Source organism: Pangasianodon hypophthalmus, chromosome 2, assembly GCF_027358585.1.
Source record: "Pangasianodon hypophthalmus isolate fPanHyp1 chromosome 2, fPanHyp1.pri, whole genome shotgun sequence".
In the NCBI taxonomy this organism is placed as follows: Eukaryota; Metazoa; Chordata; class Actinopteri; order Siluriformes; family Pangasiidae; genus Pangasianodon; species Pangasianodon hypophthalmus.
In genome coordinates, this window is record NC_069711.1 from 31,822,568 (window position 1) to 31,845,983 (window position 23,416).

Consider the following 23,416-nt stretch of genomic DNA (forward strand, 5'->3'; position numbering starts at 1 on the left):
GTTGTTGTTGTTGTTGTTGCTGTTGTTGTTGTTTGCATTCCCGTTTGCTGGTTGTTCATCTGTACTGTCTATCACTGTTACCTTTACACCATCCATTTCTCCACTTTCTTCATTTCCCCTCATGTTCTCACGTTCATTTTCCTTAACTTTTTCCACATTCTCAGTTTCTTCATTATAATCCATGTCTCCATTCATCTCCAAAACCTCTTTCTCATCTCTTATTACTGATTTACCTTCTGCTTGCTCTGCCTTTTGTTCTGTACAATCTGTGACTTTAGGTCCTTGCTCAACAGCTGCTGAAACATCAGTTTGCACTTGAGGAGTTGCTGTTGGTTGCTCTGAGACCTTCTCTTTAGGTAAGGCTTTCATTGGATCACCACCATGTTCTCTTTGGTTTTCATTAGTGATGTCATTTTTTGTTGGTGAGGTCATCTCTCTTAGCACTAGCTCTGGGTTTTCAGTTGTTTCGTGTGACTCCCCTTTAGGGGGCCAAGTAGGCTTGACTACTTTGAGTTCTTCTTCCAGAGTAAAGCTCTTCTTTGGTGTTTCACTTTGAGGCGGCCAAACAATTGCAATTTTACTTGTCGGCTTTTTAGCATTATCATCCAACTTACTTGCTTCCTTAATCTCGGCTTGGAACAAGTCATTTTCTTTTGAGACCTGCAATGCTTTGGTATCAGATTTCACTGGAGGAAGAGTACTAACTTGATTAACATTAACTTTTTCTGATGTGTTCTTCTGATTTTTTGCACTCCAAAGCTCTCTGTGAGGCTTTTCTCCAAATCCCTCATCATAGTTTCCTTTGGACTTGAACAATTGTTTGTAGTGGGGTTTGCAATACATCCGTCCATGGAGAGGGGCATAGTTTCCTAGGCTGGTGAGAGAAGGGTAATCATAATCATAGAGTTAGTCCATATATAATGCTGTTACATATGACCAATATGCCTTTTGCAGATGTAAGTATGAAAACCCTGAAAAGAATAATCTCTACAGCAATGTTGCTATCCTTAATAGCATCATGACTACCCTATTTACAATAAGTAAAGTTACAAAACAGAACATACACAATATGTTTTCACTAATTAAAAATTAATATTTTTAATGGTTCACTTAAATTGTAAGAATGTTATACAAAAAGAAAGAAAGACTTTATTGTCACATGTGTGGCACCCTGACAAAGCAGGTGCTGCTGTGGCTGAATTCTAGCAAACAGCCAAAAATGAAGAAATTGAGTTTACCAAAAGCACTGGTAAAAACAATCAATCTGCTTAAAGATTTCTAAATCCTTGCTAGCTACATGTGATTTCCACACACTGTGAATGCCATGGTTTGATCAATATGTTGGATAGCTACATGCCATTGTGAAATGGACATAAACCTAATCAATTCAGTTTGTAATCAGATACCAACAGATACCAATTTTCACTTTTGGGGGTAACCAGAATTTAAAATGCTGGAACTTTAATTGTGGTTGAGATACATGCAAAAGAGATACCTGTAGAAGCTTGTAGTTTTCAGAAACATACAGTATATGGCCAAATGTTTGTGGACACCTGACCATCACTCCCATATCTGGGTCTTCTCCAAACTGTTGCCACAAAGTTGGAAGCACACAATTGTATAGAATGTCTCTGTATGCTGTAGCATTACAATTTTACCTTCACTGGAACTAAGAGGCCCAAACATGTTCCAGCATGACGATGCCCCTGTGCACAAACTGAGTTCCATGAAGACATGGTGCGTTAAGGATGGTGTGGAGGAACTCGAGTGGCCTGCACAGAGCCCTTACCTCAACCCCACTAAACACCTTTTGGGATGAATTGGAATGCTGACTGTGCCCCAGGCCTTCTCACCTGCCAATCAGTGCCTGACCTCACTAATGCTCTTGTGGCTGAATGGGCAAATCACCATAGCCATGCTCCAAAATCTAGTGGAAAGCCTTCCCAGGAGAGTTGAGGTTATTACAACAGCAAAGGGGGACTAAATCTGAAATGGGTTGTTCAAAAAGCAAATATGAATGTGATGGTCAGGTGTCTGCAAACTTTTGGCCATATAGTGTATATAGTAGAGAATGTCAACATTTCACCCTATGAAGAGTTTCCCTGGCCACCACACACGCAAATGTGCAATTCCGTGAAATTCTTTTCTTCACATATCCCATATAGGTTTAAATATGTATATTAGTAAATTGCTATGATAATTTACCTGAGCTGGCTATTACAGTGGGCACACCTGAAGCAGCTTTTATGAAAGTTTTGTTTGTCTGCTATGAGAGACTCCATGGGATACACCCTCTTCCGACATACCCGACAAAGTTCGTTGTCTGGCACCCTTATTTTCTGTAAGAGAGAAAGTGGCAATAGATGGAAATCAAATACTATTTTAAAATTTTAGAATATGAATATAAATGCAAGCACATTTCAGTTGCAGTTATAATGTTAATAGGATAGCAGAGCAACAAGAAAAACAAGTAAAATGTGCAAACGCAAGGGTTACTGGAGTAGTACAATGCATTCAAACAAATTTCCAAAAGAACAGCAGTTATTTTAATTAAAGTAAAACCAGTGGGAAACTGCTTTAAAATAATTCAAAATTCCTATCCACCACTATAGCAACACTTCACAAAAACACCAGTGTTGTTTTAGTAAACACTCCTTACACTCATTAGTGTTTCCATGCCTCATCACACAATTTTACCGGTGATGACAGTATGCTGTTGATGTGATACACTCTGAGAGGTACGCTGTTCCGAAACACTGAATCCCAGGTTCTTGAAAACGTTTTCACTGTCTGCCCAGGATTGCTGGAAACTTTTCAGAAGTTGTTCTGCTGAAGCCTCAGGTGGGACATCCAGGACATGAACCTTCCCTCGTACCACATCTGCATATGTTGGCGGATCACGACGTGTGGTCACACTCTCAGAATGAGAGGTACTCTGGCTCCGTGACCCCATCACTGTGTTACCAAACTCATCAACGGTTGAGTAATGCTCTGTAACAGACTTTGTCCCAGAGAAACCTGTGGGTTCTGCCAATTCCTCCTGCACCTCAAGGTTCTTTCTGTCCTCTCTGAGATATTGGTGGGGCTGTTCACCCATTTCAAATACATTCTTCAGGGCCTTGATATCATAGGATGGCATCTCTTCCACCTGGGAAGGTTTTTTCTCTGGTTCATGCTCTGTATCTTCAGTATCACTACCAAGTCTCTCAGGAATAACAATTGGCTCCTTCCTTATATACACTTTGGGCTTTGGGGACTCAAATTTATTGACAAGTCTGGACAGGTCGACCCTGGGCATGTCCTCTTTAATTCTGTCATGGAAGTCAATAGGGATCTCTGTCTCGTTGTCCTCTTCTGGCCCCAGGCGTTCTGGGATATCAATGGGATCTTTCCGCATATAGTGGCGGTTCATCTCTGCCCTCTGAGCCTCCTCAAAAAACTCCCTCTTGTCTTTTACACTTATCATGGAGTCTGCACTGGCCTCCATGGATGACTGTAGCATAGATGACTCCATGTGCGTTTCAAAACTGATCTCCTGGTGGCTGGACAAGTGAGACTCCTCCATTTCTTCTTGCATAATGACTTGCTCAGGCAAAGCCATTGGAAGAGGGGATGCACCATGAGAGAGCTTGGCAGTTGTGTCTCTTAGTTTGGCTAGCTTCTCTGAGCGACTAATAGTTGGAGAGGGTGTAGCTCGGCTAATATTTGTGGAGGTTTCAGACCAACGAGGTGGGGGTGTTGGGGTAGCACCTGATCTGTATGGTGGAGGTGAGGGGGTGACTCGCATAGGAGAGTCTGTCCTTCTGGCAGTTTCAATGCAAATATATGTGGGAGATGGCGTTCTCATTCTAAGCTCTGGAGGCATTGTTTTGAAATCTGTATTTTTAATGTCTTGAACAGTCTTCTCCATCATTTTTTTATGAGATTCCACTTTAGCTGAACCAATGCTTATTTTCGATATTTTCTGTGTTGTGCCGCCAACAGCTTTCTTCTCCTCTCCTGGCTTAGACTCTGTCTTTTCCAATACAGCCAAATTTGCCTCTAAAAAAGTAAGTTTCATTTGAGCAAGGTTCCTCACATACACGATGATCTCCTGAACTTTTTGCTTATTGTACTGTGCACGGCTTAGTTCTACCTTTTCAGCAGCTCCTAGCAACCATTCTGGGATCATACTCAACATTATCTTGACTGACTTGGCATCCATTTTCCCCCCTGATTCCTGCATCACCTTGATATGACTCAGCAATTTTTGCATCTCCTCATACTTCTGGATATCTGATGTCTCGGCTGCAGTTTCCTTAATCTCCATTTGGCAAGACTCTTTTTGTGGGTGCTGTTTAATGACCTCCACCTCACCTGCTGGCATTTCAGAACCCCTTATTTGCTTCTTGATCTGGAATTTTCCCTTTTGTTGAATATTTTGCAGCTGAACTGAGCTTTGACTGACCACCTTCTCTTCATGTACCAGAACATGTTCCTCCTTAATAGCCTGCTGAGATTCAATAACTGTCATTGTTCCTGAACCTTGCTGATGAACCTCCATAGACATGGCTGGTAGAATGTGATGCATCTCCACTGATGGCTTTGGTGCCACAGCAGGCAGCTGCATTTTTGGCTTTTGTTTGGCTTTTTTCAGATCTGTCTCCAGCTTTGTGTCCTTGGTGATTTGCTCTACTTGCTCTTTCTTTTCCATTTTGGAGGAAATCTGATCTGCACAGCCCTGAGATATAGCTGTTAGCTCTTTCTGGGTTGATTCCTTCTTTTCTTCCAGCTTCTCCTGATTGGGCATCTTAAATGTTTTAACTTTGAAGCTTGGGGTCACTTTTGGGATCTTTGTAGGTTGTGGGGGAGCCTTCTTTGTTTCTTCAGTTACAGTTTCTTCAGTTTTTATAGAGTCAGTAGTTTGACACTTAGAAGTTGCTGAGATTTGTTTCGTAGATTGAACTTGAGTAATGGTTTGCTTGGATGTAGTTGTGTGAGAACTTTCCTTTACATCTTCACGGTGCTCGCTTGCTGGTAAAGGAGGGATTAGTGATGTTGGCTGAACTTTGATTTCAGCTGTAGCTTGGGTGACTTGCTTTTTATCTGTAGTAACAGCAGTTTTCTTACCTACTTTGGGAAAGGAAGGTTTGCTCAACTGAAATGTTGTAGGGACCTTTTGTAGGGGTTGGGGCTGAGCCACTTTTGAGGGAGGTTGTTCCCGTATTCCTGCGACTGGCTCTTTGGGCACCATGACTGGCTCTAGTTCACTAGGAGGTACCTGCTGTGTTTCAACTGTAATTTGTGACTGTGTGACTTTCTCTGTGGTCAACTCTGCTTCAGTATTCAACCTATCTAAGTCCTGAATCTGAATGTTTTCCGGAGGCGATGTTGGCGTAGACCCTGTCTTACTCTTCTCAGCTTCATCTCTTTCTTTGCGGTATCTTTCTTCTGCCAGCATGAGTGGTGTTTTGAATTTCCTTGCATAAGGTCTGGGCTTTGGCTCAATAGCAGGCTCAGGGGGTGGTGGAAGTTTAATTGGAGGAATAAATACTTTTTTAGGTCGGGAGGGTTCCTCAGGCTCTGATGTGTGCACTGGAACTGTTGAGGGAATTTCAGTGACTGGTGGAAGTGGCATCTCAGGTGACTTTACATTTCCGTCATGCTTTTTCTCCCTTGCTTTGGTTTCTGTGAGTGTAGTAATATGTTTTGCTTCTTTTTCCTTCTGTTCAAGCACAGAAGGTTGTGGAGGAGGTGGTGGAGGAGGTGGTGGGGGAGCAGGAGCAGTTTGTTTTTTCTGCCACTTAGCGTTGGGTGGATCTGACTGCTTAGGAGGCTCAGGCTTAGGCACTTTGAATAGAGGTCGGCCCTTTGGCTTTCCAGGATTTGGCTGAGTCACTGAGTTGAGTTCTTGCTGTGACGGGGGAGGTGGGAGGAAGTCTTGTGGAGGCGGCGGAAAGAACTCAGCCTCTGCTTCAATGGCAGGTGGAGGAGGTGGTGGTGGAAGGGAAGGATCACTATCCTGCCTCATGGCCAGATGAGGACAAGGAGAGATGTAAGGCTCTGTGACCGGAGATGGAGGAGGAGGAAGAGAGAACTCAGACTCAGAAGGTGGTGGAGGAGAGGTTGGAGGAGGGGGGAAGTGAATTTCTGGCTGGGGTTTCTTTTTGATCATTCCCTTTGGATTCAGGTTGCGGTTCAAACTCTTGATGTTCTGCTCAGTCTTTAGACTCTTCACATTTTGTTCTGATTTTAAATTCTTGGTGTTCTTTTGGGTAATGGTGGTGTGCTCTGTTGTTACCTTGGTCTGAACCTGTGTGACTGTCTTTATTTCTTGTGTTTGCTTTGTGGTTTCAGTTGTTTGTTTTGTCTCTTTTGTGTCACACTCAGCAGAGCACGCAACAGCACTTTCAGCTTTTTTCTCACCTGTCTGTTTTCCCGCATGTTTCTTTATGACTACAGGACCAGGGTTTTGTTTTTGTTTTACTTGCTGGTCTTTTATATTTAACTTCTGTGAGAACTGGGATGATTCTGATTGGCCAACTGATGTCATATGATTGGTTTCAGAACTTTGCTCTTGAGTGACGATCTGACTTTGATCAGATTTGACCTCTGTTTGCTTTTGTGTACTCACACCTGTTTCAATTCTCTTGGGCATATTTTTTGATGGGTGTGGATTTGAGGGCTCAACCTTGGGTGTAGCAGGGCATTCACAAGCCCCTTCCTGAGTATACACTGAAATACTTTTGGAAGTTTTAACTCTACTGGAAGGATTTGTTTTTGGCTTATAACTTGACTGTTCTTTCTTCTTCATAAGACATTTGATGGTTCCATGAACATCTCCCTTAATCACCTCCTCCTTCCCTATCTGGGTTTGTTCCTGTTCATAAAGAGATTTTATTGACATTTTAACATCACCTTCTGTGCTAGCTCTTCTTTGCATATGAGGTGAGGATACTGGTTCCAGTAGGAGCTGGATGGTGCCCTTTACATCACCCTGTTCACTTACTTGATGCTGGATGAGTTTCTTCTCAGTTGATGCTTCTTGTAAATTCAGTAAAGCTGCCTGGATGTCACCTCTAACAATTTCCTCTTTCTCAACCTCTTTTACTGCCTGCTTTGCCTCTTCAAGGGATTTCAAAGTTCCCTTAATATCACCAGCCATTACATCCTCAATAATTACTTCAGTCTTAGCAGTGGTTGAACGTTCAAGACTTTCAAGGGCACCCCTGATGTCCCCACGGACAATCTCAGGTTTCTCCATTTCTTTGAGTTGGTTCTGGGCTTCTTCCAAAGATCTGAGTGTGGTGTTGATGTCGCCTTTGACCACCTCCTCTTTTTCAACAACTTTGCGCTGATTCACTGCTTGTGTAAGTGAGTCAAGTGCTGCTCTTAAGTCTCCCTTTACAATCTCCTCCTTCTCAACATTGTGCAAAGACAGGACTGGTTCCATCATAAAAACTTGCACTGTGTTGTGAACATCCCCAGGAACAATATCATCTTCAGCCACAGTTCGTCCAATTGCATGACGACTGTTCTTCAGGATCAATTTCGTATTCTCTACATCACCTCCAATAATCTTTTCTTTAGATGTTTCATTATATGTTTCATCTGACCCTAACTGAAGTTGTCTAAGGTACTCCAGTGCTCCAGACTCAATACAAGTTGAATAGAAACTCACATTACCTCTCTCTGTATCACTTATTTGTATTTTAGAGGACTGGTCTTTGGCATCACTGTTGTACAATAGCCTATGCACAGTCCCACGGACATTTCCTTTAACAATATCCTCTTTTACAAGTCCACTTTGTTCTTCCTTGTTCAACAGGGAGTATATAGTCATCCTCACATCTCCTTTCTCATCTTCCTGAATTAAAATACCATGTTTTGCTGTTCCATCCTTCTTCAGCAGATTGTTGATCGCTTCTTGTATGTCTCCTCTAACGATCTCTTCCTTCTCAACATTAACATCCTTATCTTGGCTAAAGAGCTGTTTGACAGTTGAGTTGATATTTCCCCTTTCCTCTACATCAATGGTGATGCCTCTCTCTGTTGTCTCATGTCTATTGAGCAGGTTCATCATGATGTTATTCAGGTCTCCTCGAATAACCTCCTCTCTCTGGATCTCTGGAGTCTCCTGATTCAGCAGTTTGTACTTTGCCATCCTAACATCACCAATCTCATCTGCTTCTATAATTATCCCCTGGGAATCAACCATTTTCTGACTGTAAAGTTCTTCTAACGTCTCCTTGACACTTTTGCCGATGATTTCCGTCCTCTCCACATTGGTCTCATTAAACTCAGTCAGTGGTGTAGTTTCAAAAAGCCATGTTGTCGTCTTGACGTCAGCTTTGGGAATTTCCTCACGAGAAATCGTGATTTCTGTTTCATCACTGTCCTTGATGCGATCAAGTGGTTCTTTTTCAAAAAGCCACACTGACTGTTTAACATCACCCTTCTGCACTTCCTCTCGTGTTACTTTTTCCATATCATCATATTCTGAACCCTCTCCACGGATCTTGTCAATTGTATGTGTTTCAAACATCCATGTGGCACTTCTCACATCACCTTTTTGTATTTCACTTACGCTAACAGTTCTCACATATTTCTGAGACATGTCATCATTTTCAAAGCGCTGCATGTTTGTTTTGACATCTCCACCCTGAATATCTGCAACTGTCTTTAGAGTAACCTTCATATCCTCAGTAATTTCATCAAGGGGCTGTGTTTCAAACCTCCATCTTGCTGTGCTAACATCACCCTTCTGTATATCTTCCTCAGTAACAGCTTTGATGAGATAAACCTCATCTGTGTCTCTTATTGAGTCTAGTGGCTTTGTCTCAAACAACCATCTTGCGCCAATTACATCACCTCTCAGAATTTCTTCTTTGGTGACTGTAGTAACTTCATGAAAGTGCCCTTCTTTGTCTCGAATAGCATACAACGGTTGGGTCTCAAACATCATGGTGTAGTTTTTCACATCTCCTTTTTCAATCTCCTCTCGTATGATACTCTGAAGTTTGTTGATCTCTGTCTCTGAAGAATCCTCTTGAATCTTATCCAGAGAATATGTTTCAAAGATAAAACGACCTTTGTCAACATTCCCTCCTTGAACATCTGTCACTGTACGCACCTCTTTGGATTCTTCAGTGTTCTCCTTGATGGCATCAATTGGTTGGTTTTCAAACATCCAGGTGCAGTTGACAACATTTCCTTTCTGGATATCTTCAGCCTGACGAGACTTTAGTTTCTGCATAGTCTCCTCAGAAGTGGAGGTCATGATGTCATGTGCCTGGGTCTCAAATATATACTTCATCCTTGATACATCTCCAGACTGGATATCTATCTGGGTGACTCGTTTAAAGTTACTTTGATCCTCACTGCCTTTGATATTCTCCAAGTTTTCAGTTTCAAAGAGAAAGCGGGCCAGACGTACATCCTTGCCTTGCACATCCTCTTGTTTGACTGTACAAGTTTTTAATATAGTCTCAGATTCATCTTTGATACTGTCAAGGGTTTGGGTCTCAAAAAGCCAGGTACAGGTTTTAACATCACCTTTCTGGATCTCTGTGGTGTCCTCTGTTTTTACCTCAGCTTTTTCATACAGCTCATCCATTGGCTGAGTCTCAAACAGCCATCTGCAAGTCTTGACATCACCCCTTTGGATGTCAGTGGTCTTGTTCTTTCTGTTGTCCTCTTCTTCTGTGTTACTGAAATATTTGATCCCATCAAGAGGCTGAGTTTCGAACAACCATTTGGCTGTTTTGACATCCCCTGATTCAATCTCCTGTTTTGAAATTCCCTTGATAATCTGGAATTTGTTTATACTGTCATCAAACTGGTCGATTGGACGAGTCTCAAACATCCACTTGCAGCTTCGTACATCACCCTTGACAATTTCTTCACGTCGTACTGTTTTGACTTCATGGTAATGTCCTGAGCTGTCCTGTACAGCATACAAGGGCGTGGATTCAAAGAGTACTTTGTTTGATTTCACTGATCCACTTGTGACACCTTCCACTGCAATCTTATGTGTATCTGTGCACTTGCTTAGATCCATGGTCTCAAATATCTCCTTGCAGTTGATGACATCACCCTTGTCTAACTCCTGAAGCTTAACCGTTCGTGTGATTTCTTTTTTGTCCTCTCTAATTTGCTCAAGAGGCTTACTCTCAAATAACCACCTCTGATGCCTCACATCACCTTTCTCCTCCTCTAATGCAACAACCTTTTGTAGTTTTCCAACTTCAGGCAACTCCTTCAGATTTTCCATTGGCACAGTCTCAAACAAATGTCTGGCTGATGTTACATCACCCCCAATGATCTCCTCTGATTCAGATGGCCTGGCATTGGTATTATCTTTTAAAGTATCCATGGGCTGGGTCTCAAAGACCATGCAATGTCTTCTAACATCTGCTCCTATTATCTCCTCCTTTTGAGTTTTGGTGTTTTCCAATTCTTCATCTTTTATTTGATCCAAGGTCTTTGTCTCAAAAAGCCACCTACCCCGATTCACCCCACCCTGATAGTTTTCTTCCATGGACACTCCACAAATGATCTTAACTTTAGTTGGGTCTTTGTTAATCATATCCAGAGGCTGGGTTTCAAAAAGCCAGCGGGATGTTTTTACATCACCTTTTTCAGTTTCTTCACGTCGCACAGTTGTAATCTCCAACATCTCACCGGAATCTCCCCTAATGACACACAAAGGTTGTGTCTCAAACATTTTTGTTGTAGTTTTGACTTCACCTTTAATCTCTTCCAGTTCTGACTTCAGTTGTAGGAAATGTGACTCGTCAATTGTCTCAGTGTGGCCAAGGGAATCAAGATGCTGAGTTTCAAACAAGTATCTGGCAGTTTTTACATCTCCTCCTGCAATGTCTTTGGTATACACCACCTGCTCCTCTTCATCATCCTCTTGGTAAATTTTATTCATAGAGTCCAGAGGCTGCGTCTCAAATAACCAGGTTGCAGTTCTCACATCACCTCTTGCTAGATCTGTTAGTTTTCTGCTATGCTCTATTGAGTCAGGAGTTTCTGTACCCAGAGCATCAATAGGTTGTGTTTCAAACATCCAAGTTGTATATTTAACATCTTTCCCAGCAATGATTTCCTGCTGTGCAATGTTTCTGCTTTCATTCTCATCTGGTGTGTCATCTTTGATGGCATCAAGTGGCTTGTTCTCAAACATCCAGCGCATAGATTGCACCTCACCTTTCAGAATCTCATCCCATTCCAGATACTCCCTTTCCGGGCTCATACATTTCCCAGGACTGCTGCCGTTGTTCTCAAACACGTAGCGTGCTTGTTGCACATCGCCGCTAACTTCCTCATCACTGTCCATGTGAGAGTGCTCCATTTCAGTAATGAAGTCTCGCTCCAGGTTTTTGCGCACCTCAGGATGGATATGCTTGTACAAGCGTTTCAGCTCATAGAGGTTCCTCTGCTTGGAATACTGCTCCTTGCTGATTGGATATTTTTGGGGAACATGTTGATCAGGTGGCTGGGGAGAAGTACAATGCTCTGGGACTTCAAAGGGGACCTGAAGGAGGTTGGTGGTTGGTGGTGGAGGAAATTGCTCAGTGGTTTTATAATGGGCAGATGAAGAGGCAGAGCTAGAGGACGTCGTCTGCATAGTTTTGGTAACAGATTCATAACTACCTCCTGTTGCAACTTTGGATGACACATTTACTGGCGCCCACTGAAACTGGTTGTAATCAAGATCAATCTTTGTTGTTGAGAGAGGAAAAGACAGTAATTGTTTCAGTGAATATATTGTTACTGAACAAATATTCCAATTACAAAGCTTTTTTAAACATTTGTTTTACATTTGTTTCATAGGTAAATTTAGATAGGGATTGAAGAATTAGATTAGAAGCCCTGCGGGTGACATCCCTACTTAGTAAAAATAATGCATGGCCAGGACTTATTGAAGCATGGGATTCTAAGACGACACTATAAAAGCTAACATGCACAATTTATTAACTACTGTTTGTAACATGATTTAGTATAGAATGTTAAAAATTTCCAAATAAAACAGTAATTTTTTTAATGTAAATAGTATATAATATAATATACTAAACAACGAACATTTCATGTCTATAATTTACGAAGCATAGATAAAATAGATGATTTATTAATGGTAAGAACTCTACTTTATTGTTCTTTCTTCACACACCCCAGTTCTCTCGGATCAATATATCATGACCACACATTATTTTTATTAAGTAGGGATTCGTAGTTAGAGATTTAAAAGATAAAATTAAAAAAAATCAGTAGCTTTTCAAATGTTTTGGCCTATCCCAAAGTATCATACATCTTGGTTTTCTGTTTCAAGAGATGTAAATGTCCTGGCTCTCAGCTCTCAAATTATTAAAAAATGAGATGTTTCCTTATAATACATCTGACTGGTTGGTTGGTGAAAGGAGGGGGTTCACTGTGTCATCATGGACCTTCATTACCTTGATTTGCTTGCTTGGAGTGGCTTCTTCTATGTTTTTTTCGTGCTGCTGTTTTAGTGCTTGGGTGGAGATTTTAGGTAGCTCTTGATCTCCAATCGCCACCACTAAAGCATATAGGATGAAGAGTTTAATGAAACATGCAAGACGAAAGAAATCTCGCTTAACCCTTTTTCCCATAATATAAAACTGTAACATGTAACATGAATCCATAATTGTGCATTGATTCATTCATGCATGTTGCATAGCATGTTGCATAGTAAAGCTATCAGCCCATATTATTTCAGTTCATTCTGTGTAATTAACATACCTTTTTCATCAAAATGGTTCCCAAAGCTAGATGCTACGTTCTGCTGAATTTTCTGATCCTGTGACATCTGCAGCAACAAACACACATATATATGTAATGTTAACAGTCACAAACAATTTTATTATAGCAGCTTTTTTGCATTCTTGTGTAAACTGCAGTACCTTGACATTGTGACTCTCTTTCACACTACTCCTCACACTTGTTTCAGATGAGCTCATCACCTCCTGTTGATAGACACAACAACCTTTGTAACATAAAGAGATACTGTACATAACACATACATGTTCTGGTATACAAGGCTTTTATTGTCTTTCCTGCCATGTTTCACCTTGGTTCATTTACATATACATGCATAGTGTACAGTATGTGTATGTTTTACTCTTTGACAGTGATTTCATTTATATGAATATGCAGCTGGCTTATGAGTCAAATTTACAGTTAGCTTTACATAGCCTGATATCTGTTAGTCTAGTTGTATTATAATTGGTAATGTATGATGATTTTGAAGGCAAACATGATGCCTACTGAAGTTTTGGTTAAAGTGTCTTCAGTATAGAGCGGTGTGTGTTAGTGCAGCATGTTACCTGTCTCTGCTGGTAGTGGTATTGTGTGACGGTGCTTTGAGACGAGGACGAGGAGCTGACTTTCTGACTCTCAAACTGTTTCTTCACACTGGCCAGCCCACCTGGCAGAGAGCATGCTTCAGAGTTTTCCATGACCTACACACATACACATCCATACACACAAGGATATTACTGAGACGCTGTTGCTTAGTTTGTCCTGTAGGAGGAAGCACAATGCTGAAAAACAATAAGAGTGACATCTTTCTCAAGTCCCTTCTCTTAGATTAGTTCACACAGTGATAAATATTAATCAGGAAGTGGAAGAGGAAAGCAGAACCCTGTCTCTCATCTCCCAACACTGGAAGCAGTAAATTGATAGCTCTGTGTGTGTGTGTGTGTGTGTGTATGTGTGTGTGTGTTTACCACACTAGCAGGGCTTTTCTCCTCTTTGCTGATGGCAGCCTGGTACAAGGCCAGTCGTTCTTTGAGAGGAACGGTCTCGACTTCACCTTCAGGGTCTCCTACTGAAACACCTACGCTGCCTGCAGCTGAAATACAAACACGTTTGTTTTGTTTTTTTGTTTTGTTTTTTTCAGCCATCATGATACTAAATCTCCAATCTGTCAGCAATGTTCAAAGAGTATACCAGTTTACAGGTTTAGATCAGTGGTGGTTGTATAAGGAACCGTGTCTAACTGGGCTGAACCACAACAGAAACAGAACTTATCTTGATTTATAGTCAGGTTCTTTGACCAGTAGGACACCTCATTGTACTTATTTTGGCTTGGCTCAACAGTATGAGGTCATATGAGATTTACATTTATGGCATTTGGCAGATACCCATCCAGAGCGACTCACATTCATCTAATTTATACAACTTAGCAGTTGTGGGTTAGGGGCCTTGCTCAAGGGCCCAGCAGTGGCAGCTTGGCTGTGCTGGGATTTGAACTCACGATCTTCTGATCAGAAGTCCGACGTCTTAACCTGAGCTATCACTCAGCTAGATGAGACGCATTTTTACTTGTATTTCGAAAGAAATGACTCACCCTCACCCCCGACATACAAATCCTCCCGTTTCATAATGGAAAAATATTTCATTACAGCATGTGCGGTGTGTGTCTCTCTCTCTGTCTCTCTGTCTGTATCTCTCTCTCTCTCTGTATCTCCTTCTGTCTTCCCTCTCTCATTCTATGTGTAACTCTCTCCCAATCTCTGTATGTCTCTTTCTGTGTGTCTCTCCCTCTTTCTTGCTCGATCTGTTTCTCTTTTTCTTGCACTTTCTCTCTCTCGCATTCTCTATATCTCTCTGTCTCTGCCACTCTATGTCTTAGTGTCTGTCTTTCTCTCTGTCTCTCTCACTTTCTCTTTCTGTCTTTCTTTCTGTTCCTGTGTCTTTCTCCCTCTCTCTAAGTCTCTTTCCCTTACTCTTTCTGTTTCTCTTAATCTGGTACTCTCTTGCTCTCTCTCTCTCTCTCTCTCTCTCTCTCTATCACTATTGTTAGTCCTACAGGATTATTGCGGTATGTGGTATGAGGGATGCTGTTCTAAAAAGTGTAAAATGAAAATGTGAGCCAGATCCATCAATAGCCCCTAGATAAATCGACGATTAACATCATCATCGCTGCCACAAATATTTTAGATTAACCTTCAGTTTAAGTGGAAATCTTTCCACAACACACTATTAACTGCTATGTTTTTTTAATGTTCCCAAAAATCCCGACAATAACTACAAACACAAATGGCTCTAATACACTGAGCAGCAGTGGTATGAATTTTGTAATAACAATAACCAGATGTCATTAACATCTGAATATGCTTTTTTTAAAGTGATGGCTAAGTGATTACAGATTTAGGCCGCTCGCCGTTACTGTGTCATAAACTCGCATGCTTTTCTTACATCAGTTAAGCACTGCAAGAGCATCATGTGACAAAGATATGTTCCCCAGGCTGTTAATTTTAACAGGGCTGCTATTTAGAGCATGTCAGGGTAAAGCTATCCAGACAGCGAGAGAGAGACAGAGAAAGAGAGAAATGCGGTCTCGAATAGACCAGGTTTTAGGGGCAGCTGGTCTGAAACTTTACACCTGAAACGTAGCGGACACACGACACTCTTTAAACAGAGGGATGGAGGGATGCAGAGACAGAGGGATCACACGCACAAATATCAGGTCCTCACATGCCATGAAAACCCGAGTGCTTGGGGTAGTGAGGATGTCAAGCTTAGATGCATTACAGTGCTGTGGAGCAAAAATCTAAATCCTGCCCTGCATCATGTTTCAGAAAAAGACAAGCGAGGCAGGGAGGAAGAACTTCCAGGAAGAGGAACTTCCTAAAAGTCAGAAGCGTGAGAATGTATTTCCAGAAAACTCTTATCCCATATTTCAGTGCCACACTAATCTATTACACTCAACTATTACTATTTTCATTATTATCCTTATTATCCTTATCATAATAAGAATAAAAATGATTGAAAATATTTTTTTAGGGCTGTTAAGTCTCTCTCTCTCCTCTCTCTTGCTCTCTCTCTCTCTCGCTCTCTCTCTCTCTCGCTCTCTCTCTCTCTCTCAGATATTTCTAGTGTTCGTCTCTATTCTGAGCACACTTACAGGGGTCTCGGACATACAGGCCATTTGAGACGAGCCCCATTTTGAGACATCCAAATGAAAATTTTATAAGTTCTTTCCTGTACAGCTGTATAGTCAAAAATTTCCTTCCATTTTATTTCTCAATCATGCCCCAATCCTTTCAGCCTCTATTAACATCTCTAGCATAAAAAAAACCTCTTTAGTTAAATTTAAGTAATTTTTTTTTTCAAAAATTATAAACGCCAACAAGGTCATATAAAAAATTGATGAGGGTTCAGGTTGGGATTAGGGGCAGAGTTAATGTTTGTAGCTTTTCTTGCGATGTCATTCATCGAAAATTGAAATAATACAGAAACATATCCGTCGCTAGTTTAAATTCAAGTCAGATTCAGTCACTGAAACAAAGTTCCAGAGTTGTCCAAAATAACAACTGGAACGCTTTCGTTTGTTTTTTAAATACAATGTAATCTTTAATTAATTGGTGCTCATGCACATCTGGCTCATTAATATTCAATTTCAGCGAGAGAGCAACATGTGAACTCACCACGTGTAGTTGATCAGCACTCACTAAACAAAGGATTTAATTTGAACATCAATGACCAGACTTGGTGTTAAGTGCTAAAAATAAAACGACTAGTTTTTAAATGTGATTAGAACTGGAAGATCATGAAAATGCTCAGGTTTCACAGTTACTTCACAATTATTTTAGTATAGGCTAAATAACCAAATAATACATTACTAAATTCTAGAAAAATAATAAGTATACTGCCAACTGTAGGTGTATTTTTAAATCGAGTCCAACACATTTGATGCCACGTGTTTTACTCTCTGACCCATCTCAGTAAAAAGGTACTCACCTTATGTAGCTCGATCGCTGACAATATCAATACAAAGTCACTTGGATGATACAGATCCCAGCTGGAGATTCCAGCTAACTCACTAAGCCTTGTCTAGTTTTGAGTGTGTATGAGTGTATGAGTGTTTGGAGACCAGCTCCTGATTTCTCTCCAGTTCACTTCAGAGTGGCCGAAGACTGAGACAGCTGGTTTTATTTTAGACACCCCCCCCACCTCCCCCTCCCTCACCCCCCTTCTCTCTCTCCCTTCCTGTTAAAAAAGGATGACCAGCATTGGGAGCGTGGTGGCCCTTTTTTAGATCAGCTACCAGACATGCCCTTAACCTGAAGTCATAGAGAGAGACAGGGTCAGTCCGTCATACCTCACACACATGCACTCACACACACTCGCACACACTCACACAGTTTGAGACATCAGGTTGAGTCACGCTCACCTTAAGTAAGACTGACAAATCAGATATACATGCAGAAAGAGTGTTGTCAGGAATCGCTCACTGAGAGTTCCAGTTAGTGAGTGTCAGTAAATGAGGATGATTATGCAAGATTAATAATAATAATAATAATAATAATTTTTCTTCATGAAAATGGATGGAGCTTTAACAAATTACAAATTAATTTTCTCAGTCCTTTCCACTTAGCATACATTTGTCAAATAAAATACAAAATAAAAAAACAACAAACTATATATATATATATATATATATATATATATATATATATATATATATATATATATAGGATAAGACCAATTAATAGCTATATTTAAATTATTTTGTATTACTTATTTGGTATTTTCTCTGAAGCATATAAAAACTACAGCAACTACTATTTTGCTCGAGTGTTTATTGTAAAGTGCTTGTTCTAATACCTTCTAATAGGGAGTTATACAGATGATACGCCACATAAACAGAATTTTAAAAATGTGTACAATTGTTGATGAAAAAGGAGTCTCCAGTGTCAGTGCTTTGTAACAAACACTGTTTTCTGTCATCCTCAGGACAGCAAAGTTTTTGCTTTTGCGGTTTCTATGTAACATGATGAGCTGCTTGTATATTTTTGTATTATTAACATTAAGAGAGAGAAAATAGAGAGGCTGGTGAGGGAACAACTGTTTATACCTGCTAGTGCTCATAGAGGTTACAAAACATTACGTGTGACTCTAAAATTATGTCCTTTTTAATAACTAATAAAATTACTGTGGTATGAGAGGAATAAAAACACTTCAGAGCATGCTGTTATAGGAAAATAATCAACTTTAGAGTTAGTAGTAACAGTAACTCCATCACATCATACTCCACTGCCAATGATTATTTTTCTATAACGGACTACCCTGTCGTATTTTATTCCACAAGAGCATTAATTCATAAATGACAAATTATCAAATATAATCACATTTATAAAATGATCAAATTTATGTTAACAAAGTGAACCTAAGAGTTTGCTGTGTTCATATTATAACAGTAGACATTCCTGCTAATGTTAGCTGACTGATTAGCTGCTTAGCTTGCTAGTTAGATCCCTAACCTCTGTGCTAGTTGTATGAGGAAGAACGAGTCATTACAAATGATGTCATGAGGTTAAACTAGGCCATAAAGTCCATTATAAGTTCTGACACATGACATGAACAACTGAAACCCACGTTACAGTCCACCACAAGACCCAATAGATAAATACAGGATGCAGAAGAAGCTCAGGTTCTCACTGGCTCATTGCTTTACTCAGCAGATTTTCACACTCTCGAAGTCCATAATGAGTGTTAATGCTCTGAGTCAGTCCATGAAGACGGAAAAGCCTGAGGCTAATCAAACATTAATTACAGAAGAAATGACCTCTCTTTCTATCTCAGCTAAAAGAAATGTTTCTTTTTTAATTAGTATTCAGAACAGGAGCAGCTTCCCCTATTGGTCTGAAGAATTTAAGGAAAAATGCAGTGTCTACTGAAATTTTAGATTTTTGATATAAACATGAAGTATGTTCATATTTCATACTTATATATATATATAGCATGTTCATCTTGCACCATGGTCACTTGCACTTTAGTTTGTTTTACCCTTGTTATAGTGTTGCATTTTTGTATTCTTCATTTCTGTATCCTCCTTGACTTTATATTTTTGATTCTATGTTTGCACCTGACATCAAGACAAATTCCTAGTATTGTAGAGTGTCCTTTACTGTACCTGGCAATAAATTGTTTCTGATTCTGATTCTGAATATAAATAAATAGACAGCTGTATATTCATACAGTCTAGGCAAAAGTTTGGACAAAATTAAGACGTTTCATTTATAGCAACAAGACATTAAGTGTTTTATGTTTCACAGATGTTCCTTCAATATTACATGTGACACTGTGTACACTAAAATATTAATACTGAATAAATACTTTTTGAAGATGATAGAAATATTCCAATTTAAAAGAAATACACATTAAGATATGTTTTGGATTGTTGTCTTGTTGCAGGATCAAGCCACATGTCATTTTTAACTTCCTACAATTGTTATTCAGGTTTCCATTTATTTTCTTTTTTTAAATGAGGTACATTTTCCAATTTTCTTACCAATGTACCATGGGGTATGCAAACTTTTGAACGTTTGAATTTTAGGCATATTTAGGGCTATTGCTCTTTTGTTCTTTTTTACTTTATTTAACCCTATTTTTTAAGCTGCTTGTTAATAATTAAAAATTACATTTTGTTTTTGGCTTTATGTTTTTTCGCCTTTGTGCCAAGGCTGAATCTATAACACCAGAGTTTTCTAGCTTCAGCATCTGATTTGTTTCGATTTACCAATAAAAATATGATTTGTGTGTGTGTGCGCTGTGGCATGTACATGAAACACTATAAACACGTTTCTCTATTTAAAAGTAGAGTTGATGGGCAGATTAGAAAGACGTGTGACTCAGTGGCACAGACAAACTTAAATTTAACACACAGCACGTCACCTCACATAACAATCCAACCCTCTAAATCATTCAAAGCTGCTGAGTTGCTAACATGCTACTGAGATGCATTCCTGCTTAAACATGTACTAAAACACGCTCCCACACACACACACACACACACTCACTCACTAAAAACAATGAGGAAATGTATGTAAAGATTGCATTTGTGATTAAATAACAGAGATAAATAAAACAGAAATAGTAATGTAACAGAGCAAAACACTGATACTGGGTTAATATACATTATGTGTGTGCGTGTGTGCACACACACGCACATGCACACGCACACACACACACACAGATAAAGCCTGGCATGTCATCACACTTGTCAACATGTCACACAGAAATACAGATGGGTCCTCAATCATGTCACCTTGAAAACACACACATGCACACACGCATGCAAAGCACAAAAAAAGCATACATAAAAAGCACAAAAAAGCACAGCATAGTTCATGTCATCATCATCATCATCATCATCATCATCGTCATCATAATCATCATCATCATCATCATCATCATCATTGTCGTCGTCATCGTTGTCATCGTCATCATCAAGGTAAAACTAGAAGTCCAGTGTGATACTCACAGTCACTCATCTCTTCACTCTGATTGGAGACCTTGTTCTCCGATGAGCCCTTTCTCCTTTGATCCATAACCCTGTGAGTGGATGAGGATGAGCCCTTCACTTCCTAGGGAGAGAAAACACAGAGGAGGAGAAAGAAGAGGAGGAGGAGGAGGAGTGGTTACACACAGGAATAATCTGTTGACCTTGCTCATTTGCATCCACCAGAAAGTTTACCTATGTGTGTAAAAGTGGATAATAAAGATCCGTTGTACTGTAGACTGTGCGTGCGTGCGTGTGTGTATGTGTGTGTGTGTGTTTTCGTGTGTGTGTGTGTGGTGGATATATGCATTCCTTTTAACATTAACAGCATATCAACAGTTTAATATTTAATATGTTCTGGTTAAATGGAACGCTGCGGCAGATTAGAGGACTGAGTCAACATCAGCGTCCTTGAAAGAAGAGCACACTGCGCACACCGCTATGAGGAAATTCAGTCAATGCTGAATTTTAGGAATCAAACACTTAGGGGGGGTGCTGTAATAGGAAAAAAAACAACAACAGAGTGGTGCAATGAAGCTGAGACACTGTTACCACCCTGAAGGTGATTATTTTACAATAACAGCACGTCATCAAGTGTTTTACTCCTCTTCCAACACAGCAATTTGCCAACAACTACAATTTTGTAAAAATTAATTAAAGAGCATATCATAATTTTTGACCATTTCTAGTTACATTTAATGTTGTGGAAAGACCACAAAACAAGTTTGTTCTTTTTATCACTCACTTTAGAGCAGCTATAAATAGAAAAAGGAAAGCACTGAAGACTTTCCTGTGGTGGAAAACTCACAGTTACACAGTGAAATTTCTCCGATTATGTGTTGAGTCCATCTGTGTAAGTTGTAACTACAGAAAGGATAGCATATTAGAACGAGTGCATTAATATAAACCTGTGAACTACCGTCAGAATTACTGGTGTAGAAAATGATCACATTCTGACCAATCAGAATGGAGAATTCAACAGCACTGTGGTATAAAAATCATTTGAATTGGAAAAGTAATTATTCATTTATCTGTTTCACACACTGCGTTATCCCATTAATATCTCCAAGCTCCTTTCCCTTCACCTCTCCTCGTTATTTTTGTGTTCCTATAACATTTGCAAATCAAATATGCTCCCCTGTCGCGTTACCACGACAACCACTCAGCTGGATAAGGCCATACAAAACAGCAGGAAAAGCAACGATGACACTATGTGCCAACACCCACACACACACCCACCCACACACACACAGACACACAAACACAAACACACACACAAACACAAACACGTGTACAACAAGGGTCGAGGGAGTGTGTGCTACAGAGAGTCGTGTTACGGCGTGTTAGAGCCACACTAGTCCATGGTCCAGGCTGTCTCGACTATGCTGAGGTCAGAGGTCACAAAGCCTGGCAGGAAACAGGTGTTATAATTCATACAGAGAAAGAAAGAGAGGATGAGATAGGTTTAAAGGAAATGATTGCAAATGTAATCTCTCACTCAGTGCCTGCAACAAATGTTTTAGTCAAACTAACAAGTGATCCAACCTGAATTAATGATTAATTAAATGAAATATATTAAAGGTACAATCTGAAATCTTTAAAAAGACCTGTGATAATTACATAGTTTCAAAGATGCCTTAGATTGTGAATTCACAACATTGCCACGCCATAAGTTTGGCTAGTGCCTTTCCTTCAAGCTACTGCTTACAGTTTTCATCTCTGCTAATTTGGCAACTGTTAGCTAGCATCGTTTTCATTCTGTCTACTGCCGTTTTGGCTAATGGCTAATGGCTAATCATTTTCAGAATGACCAAAGAGTCCAGACATCTGTTTATGATTTAATACGTATTAAAACATTGACTGCATCATATGTGTGAGTGTGTGTGAGAGAGAGAGAGAGAGAGAGAGAGAGAGAGAGAGCGAAGGCGAGAGAGAGAGAGAGAGAGAGAGAGGGGGTTTCCTGTTTGTGTGAGCAGTAGTGAGAGGCTCTCATTACTCGGCAGGCTGTGTGTGTGATAAGAGGACATTTTTAAACATTAGTCACCAAGCTGCAGTTAGACAAACAAGAGTATATGGCAGTGTTAAAGCATGACACACACACACACACACACACACACACACACACACACAATGCCTTCATGTGGATGCACGTACAGTATGTTTTGTTTCAGTTCACAGCTCAGCTGAATATTTCTGACTGACTGATTCTCTATTCTATTCTATTAAATATATAATATATATTATTCTCATTTCTATTTTATTGAATAGAATTGCATTCTGTTCTAGTGAGGATAATTCAATTCTGCTAAATAATCTATTCTAATGAATATATTCAATTGACTATAATTTTATCCTAGTGAATATCATATTCAATTCTAGTGAATATGATTCTATTCTATCGAACATAATTCGGTTCTAGTGAATATAGTATTCTGTAGTATTGAATATATTCCATAGTATTTTCTATTCCATTCTAATGAGGATATTTGTTTGGATTATAGTGAATATAATTCGATTGTACTAAATAATCTATTCTAATAAATAGATTCTATATTGTGCTAGTTCTATTCTAGTGAGTGCAATTCTATTGTATTCTATTAACTATAGTTCTATTCTAATGAATTTATTTTATTCTATCCTAATTCAAAATTCTATCAAATTCTGTTCAGTAGAATAGAATGTGTTCTGTTGAATATATTCTATTGAATAGAATATAGTTTCACTAGAATCAAATTCAATTGAACAGAATTTGATTCTAATGAAATCGTATTCTATTCTATTGAATATTTTTAACATATTATTTTGTATTTTAATAGAATTTTAATCCAATGACAATACACTATTCTAATGAATGTATTCTACATTGTTCTAGTTCTGTTCTAATAAATATATCCTTTTTTATTCTAGTGAATTTTAATTATATTCTATTGACTATACATCTATTTCTATTTGTTGAATATATTGTATTCTATTGACTATATGTCTATTCTAGTGAATATAATGTATTCTATTCTACCCAATGTCCTATTTATTGAATATATTCTATACTACTCTATTTTGTTCATTAATAGATTCGATATATTCTACTGAATATATTCTGTTCCATTGTAATGAATCTAA

The 23,416-nt window shown here is 39.4% G+C and overlaps 1 protein-coding gene across 4 annotated transcripts in view; it reads right to left on the reverse strand.

Moving 5' to 3' along the window:
* Nucleotides 1-736: 736 nt before the first annotated feature.
* xirp2a (xin actin binding repeat containing 2a) overlaps nucleotides 737-23,416 on the reverse strand; it is a 34,132-nt gene continuing 11,452 nt past the window's right edge. For 2 of the 4 annotated variants that reach the window (XM_026933191.3, XM_034312020.2), the window contains exons 2-10: nucleotides 20,279-20,381; nucleotides 13,734-13,858; nucleotides 13,332-13,466; nucleotides 12,909-12,971; nucleotides 12,748-12,814; nucleotides 12,441-12,544; nucleotides 2,698-11,707; nucleotides 2,206-2,339; nucleotides 737-874 (exon numbers count right to left, since the gene is read on the reverse strand). In XM_026933191.3, the coding sequence (XP_026788992.3) occupies nucleotides 2,245-2,339; nucleotides 2,698-11,707; nucleotides 12,441-12,544; nucleotides 12,748-12,814; nucleotides 12,909-12,971; nucleotides 13,332-13,466; nucleotides 13,734-13,858; nucleotides 20,279-20,381 (9,702 nt within the window). In that variant the 3' untranslated portion in view covers nucleotides 737-874; nucleotides 2,206-2,244. The other 2 variants (XM_026933193.3, XM_053227988.1) reach the window with 2 other exon arrangements.